Below are 13,918 nucleotides of genomic sequence, written 5' to 3' on the forward strand. Positions count from 1 at the left end.
GAGTGTTCAGGGATGCGTCTCCCTGACGACCGAGGCGCGCGGCCCGCTGGACGTCCCCCCCCCCCCACCCCCCGGGAGCGTAGCTAGTTGTTGCCCGCGCTAGCGGCGGCCGGGTGGGTGTGTGGGTGGGGGGAGCGCTCGGGGAAGGGGATTTAGTCGTGGCCTTCGCCGAGAATCCTGAGGTCTGTGCTCCTCCTGAAAATGAGCGCGGGGTCAGCAGAAGAGCTTAAAGGTGGCCGGGGTGGGGGCGGCCTTCAACCTTTAACCTTCCCCCTATTTCCCACCTGACACGGTGGACAAATCGCCGGACCATTCCGGGCCTCAGTTTCCCCAACTGTTAAATTGAGGCAGGTGGAGTGGGGCTAGCCGAGAGAACCGTTCCTTGCTACAGACTCCGCGACCCTGCAGCCACAGGCGCCGCCCAGCTGTGCGTCCGTGGCCCTGCAGCTGCTGCCCCTGCGCCGCTAGGTGGGATGCCCCGCTGAGCGACCCTGGGACCATGCTTGTCCCGAGGTGACCGGGGAGCCACAGCCTGGAAGCCGGAAAGGCATCTGGTCCAGCTGCCTCTTTATCAGAGAGGACGCGGATTCCCAGAAAAGTTGAGCCAGCCTGCCGAGATCTCGCGCGGACCGGGGAACTAACAGAGCCCGAATTCGAATCCGCCCTCGGTCTCTGAGCCCCCCCCCTTCTTTGTCCCATCGCGTCTCCGAATACAGGCACCTTAATCTTAAAATGACTGCATTAGGCATGGGTAGCTCGCGAACTCAAGCAGAGAACTGTTTGGGATCTATATGGGGGCAGAATGAGGTGGGAATTAGGGAGAGAAAGGAAAGGCGGCGGGGGGTAAGACCTTGTGGTGAAATGGAAGAGTGCCTGGACTTGTAGTTAGTCCCTGGGCTCAGATTCCGCACAGTTAGCTCTGTCTGATCCAAGACGAGTCATTCAGGGTCTGGACCTCTGCTGCTTCTGCTATGGGGATTAGGAGGTTGGATTAGAAGACTTCTCAAATCTTTTGCAGTTCCGCCTATAAAGAGGATTGTGCTCATAATATTCCATTGCCACCCGTCCGCCAACTGAAGCTCAACATAAGATTCTATCTCTAATTCTCCACCCTACCTCTATGAGCCCTAATCAGTAGGACCCTGCAGGTGATTTTGTCATAGATCTCAAATGGACTTTCGAAATTGTGCAGTTACGTAAACAGAAGGAAAGAAACTCAAAATATCTTGTTATTGGAAACCAGTTGAATTTGTTGCATTAGTTCCCTGCACTGAAGAGACTCCGAGTCATTGTGTTATTGTGATAAGATACAGTGAGTCAATTTGTGTTAATTGTGTTGTGTCTTGTGATAAAATCTTCAAACTTAACATTTATTCTTTTTAAAAACAGACCCAGAAGTACATAAAATATGCTTCATATTTCCAAATGGAGACAAATATGGTAAGAATTTCTTTAAATTTTCATGTAAGTAAAAATTAAGTGATAAGTAAAAACGGAGATAGCCACATTTTTCATAAAGCTTTTAGTAAACATTTTATTTCTAATAAACAGGATTTCAGGAGCCTGCTTTTTGGAATATAAAACATAGAAGTCAAAGTAGAAGATTACAGTTCTCAAGCTTAGGAGTTGAGTTATTACAAATGGTCCACAAATCCATATGTGCACCATGAATTATTTTATCCCATATTGGCACAGTGAATAGAACAAAAGACTTTAAGGAAGAAAAGACCTGAGTTTGAATACTGCCTCAGACACTGGTTTAACTAGCTGGTTGAAAGTCAGTAGCTTGTGTGTCACTTTCAGATGTAAAATGTAGATGATAATAATAGCCCCTATCTCCTAGAATGGTTGGAAATATCAAATGAGTTCATATTTGTAAAAGTGCCTTGGAAACCTTAAAGCCCTACATAAGTGCTATTATTATCATTATTACACAACTAATATCATGTGCATGTTTAAAATGCTTTTGCAATCTAGCGGTACCAGACCTATAATTATATTATAAAGCAGCAGTTAATAAAACCATTTGGTCCTGAATAAGAAATATGGTAGTGGATTAGTGGAATAGGTTAGGTTCACAAGACACAATAGTCAATGATTATAGTAATATAGTGTTTGATAAACTCAAAGGCTCCAACTTCTGGAATAAGAACTCACTATTTGATAGTAAATGCTGGGAAAAGCACCTGGTGAGTGCAGAAGCAGGAACAATGCTGGCTGTGGGCACTTGCAGGAGAGTGAGCTCTTGATTTGGGGTTCCTGGTTAGAGTAAAAAGCTGAAGGGAAGCTTGAGGCACTATTCCCCCCTATCACCCCATAATTATAGGTACTTACACTAATACCTTTTATTTTAAAAATGCACCCGCAAAAAAGAAAGAACCCTTCCATTTAAACATATTATGGAAACAGGGAAGACCAGGGTTCATCTTCAGAGAAGGACACATTAAAAAAAAAAAAAAAAATTCTATTCCAAAGAGTAATATGAAATGGCTCCCTGTCCAGAGAATATTTTTAGAGCTCAAGAATTTTAAAAATCAAATGAGATACTTTGAAGAAAAATTAAAAACAAATAAAAACCATCTAAGAAAAACAAGGATTATGAAAAAAGTTAACCAACTAGAAAAGGAAATAATCCTTTGAAAATTAGAATTGGACATGAGGAAGCCAATGAAGCTATGAGAGACCTAGAAATAAGAAAATATAAAGAATGAGAAAATAGAACAGAATGTGAAACATAAAAAAAAATGATAGATTTGGAGAACAGATCAAGAAGAGAAAATATAAGAATAACTGGACTGCCAGAAAGTTGCTCCCAAAAAGAGAACCTTAACACAACAGTGCAGGAAATAATCTAAGAAAATTGTTTGGGAGTGATAGAACATGAAGAGAAAGTAGAATAAGAAAAAATTCACTGTTGCTACCTCAAAGAGATTGATAGTAGAAAACACACAGGAATATTATTGCCAAATTTTGAAATCCCCAGATCAAAGAGAATGTTTTGCAAGAAACAAAATAATTCAAATATGCTAGAGTTACAGACTTAGCAGCTACAATAAAAGATCACAGGTACTGGAATATCTACCATCAATCAAAAGAACTAGGCCTGCAGCCAACAGTATTCAGCAAAATTATAATTTTGAATGAGAAAAAATGGAACTAAAATTTACTTGCAAATTTTCAGGACTACAAGTGTCAATCAAACCTGAACTTAACAGAAAATTTAACATATGAAAGCCAACGTCAAAGATCAATTTTAAGGAACTCAACGTGGACAAACTGTTTAAAATAGTTTTTACATGGGAAATGTTTACTATATGTTTAAGATTCACAATAACAGGGTAACTCAAAAGAAAGTTTGGCAGAGTTAAGGTAAAAATAATCATTTTATATAAATGAGGTGCAAAGGAAGGATAGACACAGAGACATTGGGGCAGGGGAGGAGGGCTTGAAGTTCTGAAAATCTACATCCAAACCGGGTTCAATTAACACTACATATATACCATGAAGGGTATAGCACTCTAAAATTTATAAAGACATATGGGGGAATAAGTGAATGAGGAAAAATGACAAGGGAGGGATCCTTGGGTGGGGGGAGGTTAAGTAATAGGCAATTTAGGGCTCAGAATTTAAAGAGGGATAGAAAAGACACGTATATGTGGTATGTGTGAGAATGGTTATGTATTTTCATATCTACATATGTATACATATATCACCTAGCTTGCTTGAGGTAATGGGGATAAAGGGAGGGAGAAGAATAAGGTGCACAGCAGAGAAAGAACAATTTACAAGAAAGTAAAGAAAAAATGGCTCATGAATATATTTTCTTCTAATACATATGCTTTCTTGATCTGGTAATTGTTATATATTTTGAATCCTCTCTGTCTTGCTGGGCACATGACAATGTTCTCTTTTGTTTTGCTTTATTTTGTATTTTCTGTTTTTTCAAATAAAAATGAATAAAAAATTAATGGGAAAATTTGAAAATAGTATGGTAAAAACTTAGGCATTGACCAGCACTTAACCCCCCTATGCCACAATAAGATTGATAAAGGTTCAGAGACAAGAGATAGTCTAGCTCTTAGATCTGTGGAGAAGGAAGTGACTTATGACCACAAAAGAGCTAGAGAACATTATGAAATACAAAATGGATAATTTTGATTATATTAAAAAGTTTTTATATAATAAAATTAATGCAGTCAAGATTAGAAGGGAAGCAGAAAACGGGAAAAATTTTACATTGAAGGTTTCTGATAAAGGCTCTATTTCTAAAACATAGAGAATTGACTCAAATTTTTAAGAATACAAGCCTTTCTCCAATTGATAGTCAAAGGATATGAACAGACAATTTTCAGATAAAGAAATTAAAGTCATTTCTAGTCATATGAAAGAATGCTCTAAATTTACATAAACTGCTAAGTGAAGGGAGCAGAATCAAGAGAACATTATACACATCAAGATTATATGATCAACTCTGATGGACTTGGCTCTTTTCAACACTGAGGTGATTCAAGTCAATTCCAATAGACTTGTGATAGAATTATCTGCATCCAGAAAGAGAATTGTGGGCACTGAATGTGGATTACAACATAGTATTTTCACCTTTTGTTTGCTTGCTTGTATTTTTTTTTCCCCTTCTGATCTGATTTTTCTTGTGCAGCATAATAAATGTGGAACTATGTTTAAAAGAACTGCACATGTTTAACCTGTATTGGATTACTTGCTTTCTAGGAGAGGGGCAAGGTGGAGAGGGAGGGAGAAAAATTTGGAACACAAGATTTTTTTTTTTAATATAATTATAACTTTTTATTGACAGAACCCATGCCAGGGTAATTTTTTTTACAGCATTATCCCTTGCACTCACTTCTGTTCCGATTTTTCCCCTCCCTCCCTCCACCCCCACCCCCAGATGGCAAGCAGTCCTATACGTGAACACAAGGTTTTTCAAGAGTGAATGTTGAAAACTATCTTTGAAAGTATTTTGAAAAAAGCTATTATAAAAATGTTTTTGCTGTTAAAAAGGGCATATCCAAATTGGAAGCCATTTAAATGGAAAGAGCACTGGGCTTCCTGAATTTGAGTCTTAGGCTCTCACACTGACTTCATGACTTTAGGTCAGTATCAATCTCAGTCTCATAAGACAGACTATAAAAAGGGGTTCATCAAGGAATGAAATGCACATTCTGTTAAAAAGAGATTTCACTTTTGCATCTAATCACGAATATATATATATATATTTTTTTGTTTCAGAGGGTGAATGTACTAGAATATCTTCTGGAATCTTTGAGAGAAATGGATCAGGGGTTCACACAACCCCCAATGGAATAACCTATATAGGGGCCTGGAAAGATGACAAGGTATACAAGTTCTTTTCATTTTTAATCAGTAGGTTATTTATAAGTATAGTAGTTAGAATGGGTAAATAATCCTGATGTGTGGATCTATATGTGATATCTAAAACCTAAAGACAATTTAACTATATAGCATATGCCCACACATTTTGTCCTGTTTTTATGAGAGGTAAATTGGGCCTAGAAGAATCTGCTAATAGATCTTTGGGCATAGTTCTAAATTTCTCTTCAGAATATTTAGATCAGTTTACAATTCCACCAACAATGAAATTAAAAGCAAATTAGATTAAACTAGCACCATTGGGTAGATGAGAGACTGAAACCAGGCAGGAAATTTCTGCAAATGCTTTTGAAGACTGAATCTCATTGACCATTCTCCCTCATATTTATGTCAAATCTGAGGATGGCTATGAAAATGAGCCACTCATTTTCCTTTTTATCCAAATAGATGAATGGAATTGGAAGACTTACACATTTTTCAGGAGCAGTATATGAAGGAGAGTTCAAGGACAACATGTATCATGGAATGGGGACTTACACATTCCCAAATGGAGCAAAATATACTGGAAGTTTTGTAGAAAACAGGTGAAATTAAAAAAAAAAATCAGATACTCTAGTTAAGCCGTATTATTAGTACTTTTTCCTTTCAAAGCTGTTCATTTGCATCTGACTCTTTATGATTATGTGGACAATAGCATGTCATTACTATCCAGGGGGTTTTCTTGGCAAAGATACTAGTTTGCCATTTCTTTCTTCAGTAGATGAAAGCAAACAGTTTAAGGGATTTGCCCAAGGTCACCTGACTAGTAGGGATCTGAGGTCAAATTTGAACTCAGGTCTTTCTGACTTGAGTGCTGGTACTCAAATCACTGTGCCACCTAGCTTGCCTTCTAGGGTAATTTGTTTAAATATCACACCTATGTAAAATAGAATCTTTCAAAATATAGTTTCCAAGCATTGTTAATCTTTTTTAAAAATGATTTGCAAATTTTAAAATAGTTTTTATTTTCTTTTTTTTAACGTACAGCTTTTTATTTTTCAAAATACATGTAAAGATAGTTTTCAACATTCACCCTTGCAAATTCTTGTGTTCCAAATTTTTCTCCCTCCCTTGCCCCCATTCCTCCCCTAGATAGCAAGTAATATAATATAGTTAAGTATGTGCAATTCTTCTACACATACTTCCACATTTATCATGTTGCATAATAAAAATCAGATCCAAAGAGAAAAAAAATGAGAGAAAAAAACCAAGTAAGCATGCAACAACAAAAAAATGTTGTGATCCACATTCAGTCCCCATGGTTCCACTTTCTGGATACAGATGGCTCTCTCCATCACATATCTCTTGTAATTAGTCTGAACACCTCATTGTTGAAATTAGCCAAATCTATCACAGTTGATCATCACATAATCTTGTTGTATACAAGGTTTTTTAGTTCTATTTACCTCACGTAGGATCAGTTCATGTAAGTCTCTCCAGGCCTTTCTGAAATCATCCTGCTGATTGTTTTTTTATATAACAATAATAGTACATTACATTTTATACCATATTCAGCCATTCCCCAACTGATGTGCATCCACTAAATTTCCAATTCTTTGTCACTACAAAAAGGGTTGCTACAAACATTTTTGCACAGGTGAGTCCTTTTCCTTCCTCTATGATTTCCTTGGAATATCGACCTAATACAGATACTGATGGATCAAAGGGTGTGCACAGTTTGATAATTCTTTGGGCATAATTCTAAATTGCTCCTCAAAATGATTGGATCAGTTCACAACTCTACCAACAATGAATTAGTATCCCATTTTTTCCACATCCCCTCCAACATTTATCATCTTTTCCTGTCATTTTTAGCTAATCTGAGAGGTATGAAGTCATACCTTAGTGTTGTCATAATTGTATTTCTCTAATCAATAGTGATTTAAAGCATTTTTTCATATGAATAGAAATGGCTTTAACTTCTTCCCGTAAAATTATTCATATCCTTTGACCATTTATCAGTTGGAGAATGATCTGTATTCTCTATATTTTAGAAATGAGGCCTCTATCAGAAATCTTGCATGTAAAATTTCCCCTCAGTTTTCTTAACCATTGTTAATCTTGTTTGAGAGAAAACCAGAGAGGGAAAGATCAAAAAAAGAATTATGTGTTGGGTTTCCAAAAAGAAATGCACTTTAAATTTAATTTCTTTACTTAATTTATTTGTTCATGCTTTCCATGTTCAGTGTGGATCTTTTTTTATTATGAATCTGACCAGCTTTTTTTTCAGGTTTTTCCTTTTTTCTTTTGTATTGATGCTTGAATCTGGAGGAAAGTATCAGCCTCACTTCTAACTCCTTATGTGACATCAAGAAAATTCCTTAAACTGTCCCTTTCTTTCTTCATATGAAAAATAGCAATAATAATACTTAAACTACTGGGGAATATTATGGAAATTAAATGAGATACTATCTAGAAAACACTGAAAAAATTAAAACTATGTTGATCATACAATGTGTTGAATGCTAAATGTGATACTTAAAACTGAAAGGCAATTTAATGATTTAGTAGATGTCTGCATAGACATAGAATGTGGAAATTGAAATCGAGAAGAACTAGGTTCACATTCTACTTCTGATACTTATTGTGTGACTGTGAGGAGGTCACCTAATATCTCTGGGCTTCCATTTCCTCATCTGTAAAATGAGAGATTTGGGTTCAAATACTTCCAATGTCCTTCCATCTCTAAATATGTGGTTATATGATTCATAGGAAGGTCATTTGCAGAGGGATTATCCTATCCATATGAAAATAGAGTGAGATAAAGTAATGTGTAATATGCTAATAAAAGGCATTGAAATTAGAAGTAAACTAGGTTAAACTAGCATACTTTGGCAGATGATAGACTTTCAGTGTAAAACAGCTTGAAAAAAATATGTAAAAACAACAACACTTGTGAGATAGATTTGTTTTGATGTTCATATATGTCTCATATACACTCTCCAGAGTGGAACAGTATAATAGATATCTGTTAGAATATAATGATTTTGTTTGGTCATATTTAGCTTTTCAGGAACCCTGAAACCCTGCTAAGCTCTTCTGTTACTTATGTGTACACTTAATATGAAGTAGAACATTTATGTAATTTTCTAAGTACTTCTGATAAAAAGCTATTTTCACCTAAAATATCCTGATAATTGAGGTCAAAGTAATTTTTCAAGGTTTTTACAAAATTTTCAGATAATTTCCACTATTTTACCAGGTTTCCATGTGGCTGTGGCAGGTGATAACAAGTTTTTACTCTGTTGAAAAGATATAAGCAAAATAAATTAGATTACAAGTTAGAAAAATGGGTTTTTTTCACGTATACATTTACATATGAAAAAGTAATAGTAAATTTTAAAAGAGCATAGTTCTTCAAGGCAAACTCTTATTTCCAACCTGATCGCAATGTATTAGACAATGGTTCAAGCCAGCTTTGGTGAAACCAAATGGAAACAATCTAAAAAAAATTTTTTTTAATTTAAGAAAAATCCCATTAAATATTTTAATAATGAGAAGAATATTTAGGTGAACCTATGGCCCAGGGACTGTTTTTTCACGAACCGGGTTAAATCTTGGGAACATCTCTCATATGAATCTCTATTTGGCTCACAAATGTCAGAATTTCCTGTGGGAGAATCACTATCTGGCTCAATGACTAGGTCACTATGACAAAATGAAAAAGTCACTTAAGTCCTTTGTAGCATTCCTGGTAAGAACACATTAAAGATAGTGCAAGCGTTATTTAACTTGACAAAGCCCACCAAAAAAGGGACTTGCACCCAAAACTACATATAATTAAAACCATTTCTCTTAACTCTGTAGTGATCCTCAAGAGTCTACCTTTAATCAAATTTAAAGGTTAGCATTGCTCTGCCAGGACTGAGAGTCCTGCCCAGGGGAAGCACCTAGGTTGAGAAAAGTCAAGCAGTCCAACCTGAAGCTGAGCCCTACTTCTTCCAAGGACTGAAATAGTACTCCAGACTTAACACAAATGGTTAAGATTCCTCCACATGAGGTAGCAACATGGCATTGCATGAGAATCTGTCTCCTTTTCCTGGATCCTCCCCTCATGAAGTCCCCTCAGCTCCATCTAGGCTGCTTTGTTCCAGCACTCCCTGCCTTGTTCTAGGGCTCTTCCTGTTCTCGATAGGAGATTCTTAACCCAGGAATTCCTCCTTTGGAACCAGAAGACTTGCTCTTCAAATTACTCTGCCTGCTTAAGAGTTCCTCTCTTCTACCAGTTCTCATTTCTGTAGTTCCTGGTATTCTTACTGGCTTCAGCAGCTGTGCTGCATGGGTCTCTTCTCTCCTGGGATTATGTGGTTCCTTAGAGAAGGGCCAGAGTTACATGGCCATGCAGGTTCCCTCCACCTACCTCAACTCCCCTGGTAATCTATCCATATATCACTGCCTCCCTTTCTGATTGTCTCAGCTTGGATTCTTCTGCGTCTGTCCAACATACCTTTCTACACTTCATTCAAAGACTAGTCTAAGTGTATACAACCAGTCATAATTCAAACTCATCCTCAAATGTGATGTTAAAGGACCTAGAATACCCAGGACAAATTGAGTTTATACTTTACCATGAGTTAATTGAATTTATCTTCTCAAGACGATTTTACCACTTGTTAAGGAGATGTTGGAATCTTTACAAAGTGTTATGCCATTGGAGTTGATTTAATCTTAGAAAGAGTTATTTTGGGCCAGAACTTGAAACAAGGTACTAAGTGGAACTGATTGAACAATGCTTGTGTTCACACCTTTAATTGAACAAGCATTGTTCAATCAGTTCCACTTAGTATCTTGTTTCAAGTTCTGGCCCCAAAATAACTCTTTCTAAGAAGTGGAACTGATTGAACAATGCTTGTGTTCACACCTTTAATTGAACAAGCATTGTTCAATCAGTTCCACTTAGTATCTTGTTTCAAGTTCTGGCCCAAAATAACTCTTTCTAAGAAGTGGAACTGATTGAACAATGCTTGTTCACACCTTTAATTGAACAAGCATTGTTCAATCAGTTCCACTTAGTACCTTGTTTCAAGTTCTGGCCCAAAATAACTCTTTCTAAGAAGTGGAACTGATTGAACAATGCTTGTTCACACCTTTAATTGAACAAGCATTGTTCAATCAGTTCCACTTAGTACCTTGTTTCAAGTTCTGGCCCAAAATAACTCTTTCTAAGATTAAATCAACTCCAATGGCTTAACACTTTGTAAAGATTCCAACAAGGAGACACAAGAAGACACAAGAAGAATTCAGGATGTTCTCTCCTCTACTGCCTCCCATTCTCCCATCAAGTAGCTAGGTTACCAATTACAGACTCAAGAAGGAACTAACCTTAAATTCCCATATTCTGCTACTCTCCATTACCTGTCTTCTATTTTTTGTAGCTACAGATGCTGCTCTTGGAAACTGTGTTCTTTTCTCTTTTTGTCTGTCTATAGTGTGCCTTAAACTTTCTCTGACTTTCTCTCCAGCTGCCTCTAATAAGCTATTCCCTGGATGCATAGCTTTGATGCTACATGCCTTGGGGGATTGCAGAAGAAGGAAGGGGAGAGAAAATCCTATCTTCCCCCAAAGAGATGAAGAACTGAGTCTAATTACTGTCTCCTGCCTCCATTCACCCAAACTGCTGATTTTCCCAGAGCTTGCCTATTTGAAATCCTACAAGGATTTGTCCCATTTTTGATCTTTTTAATGAAATCCTTTCCTTCTGACTAAATCAGAGTTTTGTTCATCTTTTTAAGAGATAAAAAACTCATTATCTTTCTATATCCCATATATCAAGTATGGGGCTGGCTGGAATAAAATCCTTTCTGGAACTCTCCATTGACCTTATACTTTGATATCAGGCCAGAATTTGAAACAGGAAAGAAACAATTATCTAGGGTCCAGAATCAATCAGTTACTCCCCTCCCCCTCCTGCCTTCCACTTCCCGGTAGTGCTTTATTTGTCAGGTAAACAGACACTTCTGAATAGAATACATCATATTAACCACCTTACATTTTCACTGTTTCAGGGTGGAAGGTAAGGGAGAATATACTGACATTCGTGGATTGGAATGGAGTGGTACCTTTCATTACACAGCTGCACCGGGGCTGAAACTAAAACTACAGATGTAGATCTCCAAACTGATGTAATAACTTTCCAGTTGATGTTAATCAAAAGCAATTATGGTGAAGTTTCCATTAAACATTTCACATACCACTCACTGTTCTGTAAGTTATTCAATAAAATCATCCATACATTTCTTCTTTTGCAACTTTATTTTCATAATAATATAGTTTAAAATAAGTTGTAAGAGGATTCTCATTAGGTGGGGAATGGCTGGACAAATTGTGGCATAAGAATATAAAGAAATACTGCACTAATTCAGAGAACCCTGGGGAAACTTTTATGAAGAGTGGAGAGAATAGAAATGAGAACAACATATACAATGACTACATTAATATAAATGAAAACAGTCCAAGTACTGTTCAATTTCAATGAATGGGCATAATTGGGAAGTGATTCTGATATATACACATATACCTATACATATCTATCTATCTATCTGTCTATCTATATCTTAAAAGACAGGAATGAACTACTGTATTAGTTGGGAAAAACATTTTTAAAAGTTTCCAGAAGCCTAACATGAAGCAGCTCATTCTAATAAACCAAATAAATCATATAAGGGAGAGTTAATTTTTTTTAATCTAGGTTTAGAAAGACCATTTATGGAAGGTAAGCATTTATAAACAGATGTTTTAAACAAAAGCAATGGTCTTGCCATACTTTGTTTCTCATAATCTTTACAAACAAAAATAATTGTTAACTTTTAAATTCTGACAAGTTGTTGAGAAATGAAACAAGGGGAGAGCTATTAAAATCTCTGTGTGATCTTGGGAATTATTGGCTTGGTGCTTTTGTTTTCACTTACAAAAAGGAGTGCTTGTGCAACTTCAACATAATATATAACCACCGAGAAATTCTGAAGATTAAGAACAATAAGAACTGAGAAGTTCTTTTATATCTCAAAATTGTGTTTATATATATGATTTTAAAATGAGAGCAACTTAGACTCACACTACGACAGAGATGCTCTATTTCCCCTCAGAATTCTAAGGATAGCCCTGAAGAGTTTTACCACAGATTATCACAATACCTCACACATAGTAGATGCTTAAAAAAATGCTCACTGATTAACAAGTAGGGAGGGATGATTGTTTAGTTCAAACAATCTCTATCCTTATATTTAACTACAAGACAAAAACACAACATTATTAAGTGATACATATTCTTTGATGATAAATGGATTTGTGGTCTCATTTTTATCTCTTAATACAAATAGTAACCTATGTGAACAATCTTGTGGTCTTTTCTTTATCTTTCTGTTAATCCTCTATATATACTAGAAGGAATATGACAAACAGGATAGTTTTTGAATTTATGTATTATTTTATTTATTAAATTTATTTAGTATTTTATTTCCCCCCAATTACCTATAAAAACACTTTTTAACATTTGCTTTTAAAACTTTGAGGAGTTCCAAATGCTTTTCCTTCCTCCTACTCTACCCCTCTCATTGAGAAGGCAAGCAATTCGATAGAGGTTATACAAGGATAACCATGCAAAACATTTCCATATTAGTCATGTTCTGAAAGAAAATGTAGACCAAAAAGAAAGCTTCAAGAAAAATTTAAAAAGTAAAAGTATGCTTCACTGTATTATAAAAGTAAATGTGGCTGAGAGCTGTGGCTCAGAGAGTGTTCCCAGTTGTCCCAGCGCTTAAGCACTTCATACTTCAGTATGATTACATCACTACACCACACTGAGAAAAACTCCAGCTTTAGAACATTAATCATTACATCACATTAAGTACCACACTAAGTATGTGCTTAACTAGAAAATAATTATCTCATCAATCATACTGAGTCTTAAATATACCTTTTCAGAGTTTCAACCCTCTACACATCATAATACATACCATATACAACAATTTATTCAGCCATTCCCCAGTTTATCGGCATCCCCACAATTTTCAATTCGTTGTGACCAGAAAAGAGCTGCTATAAATATTTTTGTGCTTATAAGCCCTTAAAAAAATTTTTTTTGGGAGGATACAGACCTAGTAGTGGTATTGATAGGTCAAAGGATTTTATAGTCCTTTGGGCATAGTTTCAAATTGCTCTTTAGAATGATTGAATCAGTTAACAAGTCCATGAATTTATGAATTTAAAAAGAAAACTAAATCATAGAAATTTGTAGTTTTATGTATAATCTACTCTTCCTTTTTATGTATATCCAGATGTTCATTTTATTTGGTTTATAAAATTCATAATAAAAATTCTAAAAAAAAAACCAAGTAATCTTCCACATATCTTACTTTGTTATATATATTCTTTTATTTTAATATTTCATGGATATAACTGTTGCTCTTCAGCTGGCCTTCTGTTATCCTTTACTCCTATTAGGTGATCTATTCACATCCTTTCCTTACTCCCATCCCCAGTTGTACATGCCCATTGATAACATCTGTTGACATCTTTTTCGGCAAAATCT

The 13,918-nt window shown here is 36.1% G+C and overlaps 1 protein-coding gene across 4 annotated transcripts; it reads left to right on the forward strand.

Annotated features, from left to right (window-relative positions):
• Positions 1-4: 4 nt before the first annotated feature.
• MORN2 (MORN repeat containing 2) lies at positions 5-11,625 on the forward strand. Of its 4 annotated transcripts, none has more exons than XM_031950377.1 (6): positions 147-232; positions 1,019-1,312; positions 1,390-1,440; positions 5,248-5,354; positions 5,797-5,933; positions 11,394-11,625. In XM_031950377.1, exons 5-6 carry the CDS (start codon positions 5,797-5,799, stop codon positions 11,494-11,496), a joined length of 240 nt encoding a protein of 79 aa, XP_031806237.1. In that variant the 5' UTR covers positions 147-232; positions 1,019-1,312; positions 1,390-1,440; positions 5,248-5,354; the 3' UTR covers positions 11,497-11,625. The 4 variants fall into 4 exon arrangements, with proteins under 4 accessions (XP_031806235.1, XP_031806236.1, XP_031806237.1 ...); XM_031950378.1 differs by having other exon boundaries at positions 1,019-1,148; XM_031950375.1 differs by lacking the exon at positions 1,019-1,312 and having other exon boundaries at positions 5-232.
• Positions 11,626-13,918: the final 2,293 nt, after the last annotated feature.

Source organism: Sarcophilus harrisii, chromosome 2 (genome assembly GCF_902635505.1).
Source record: "Sarcophilus harrisii chromosome 2, mSarHar1.11, whole genome shotgun sequence".
NCBI lineage: Eukaryota > Metazoa > Chordata > Mammalia > Dasyuromorphia > Dasyuridae > Sarcophilus > Sarcophilus harrisii.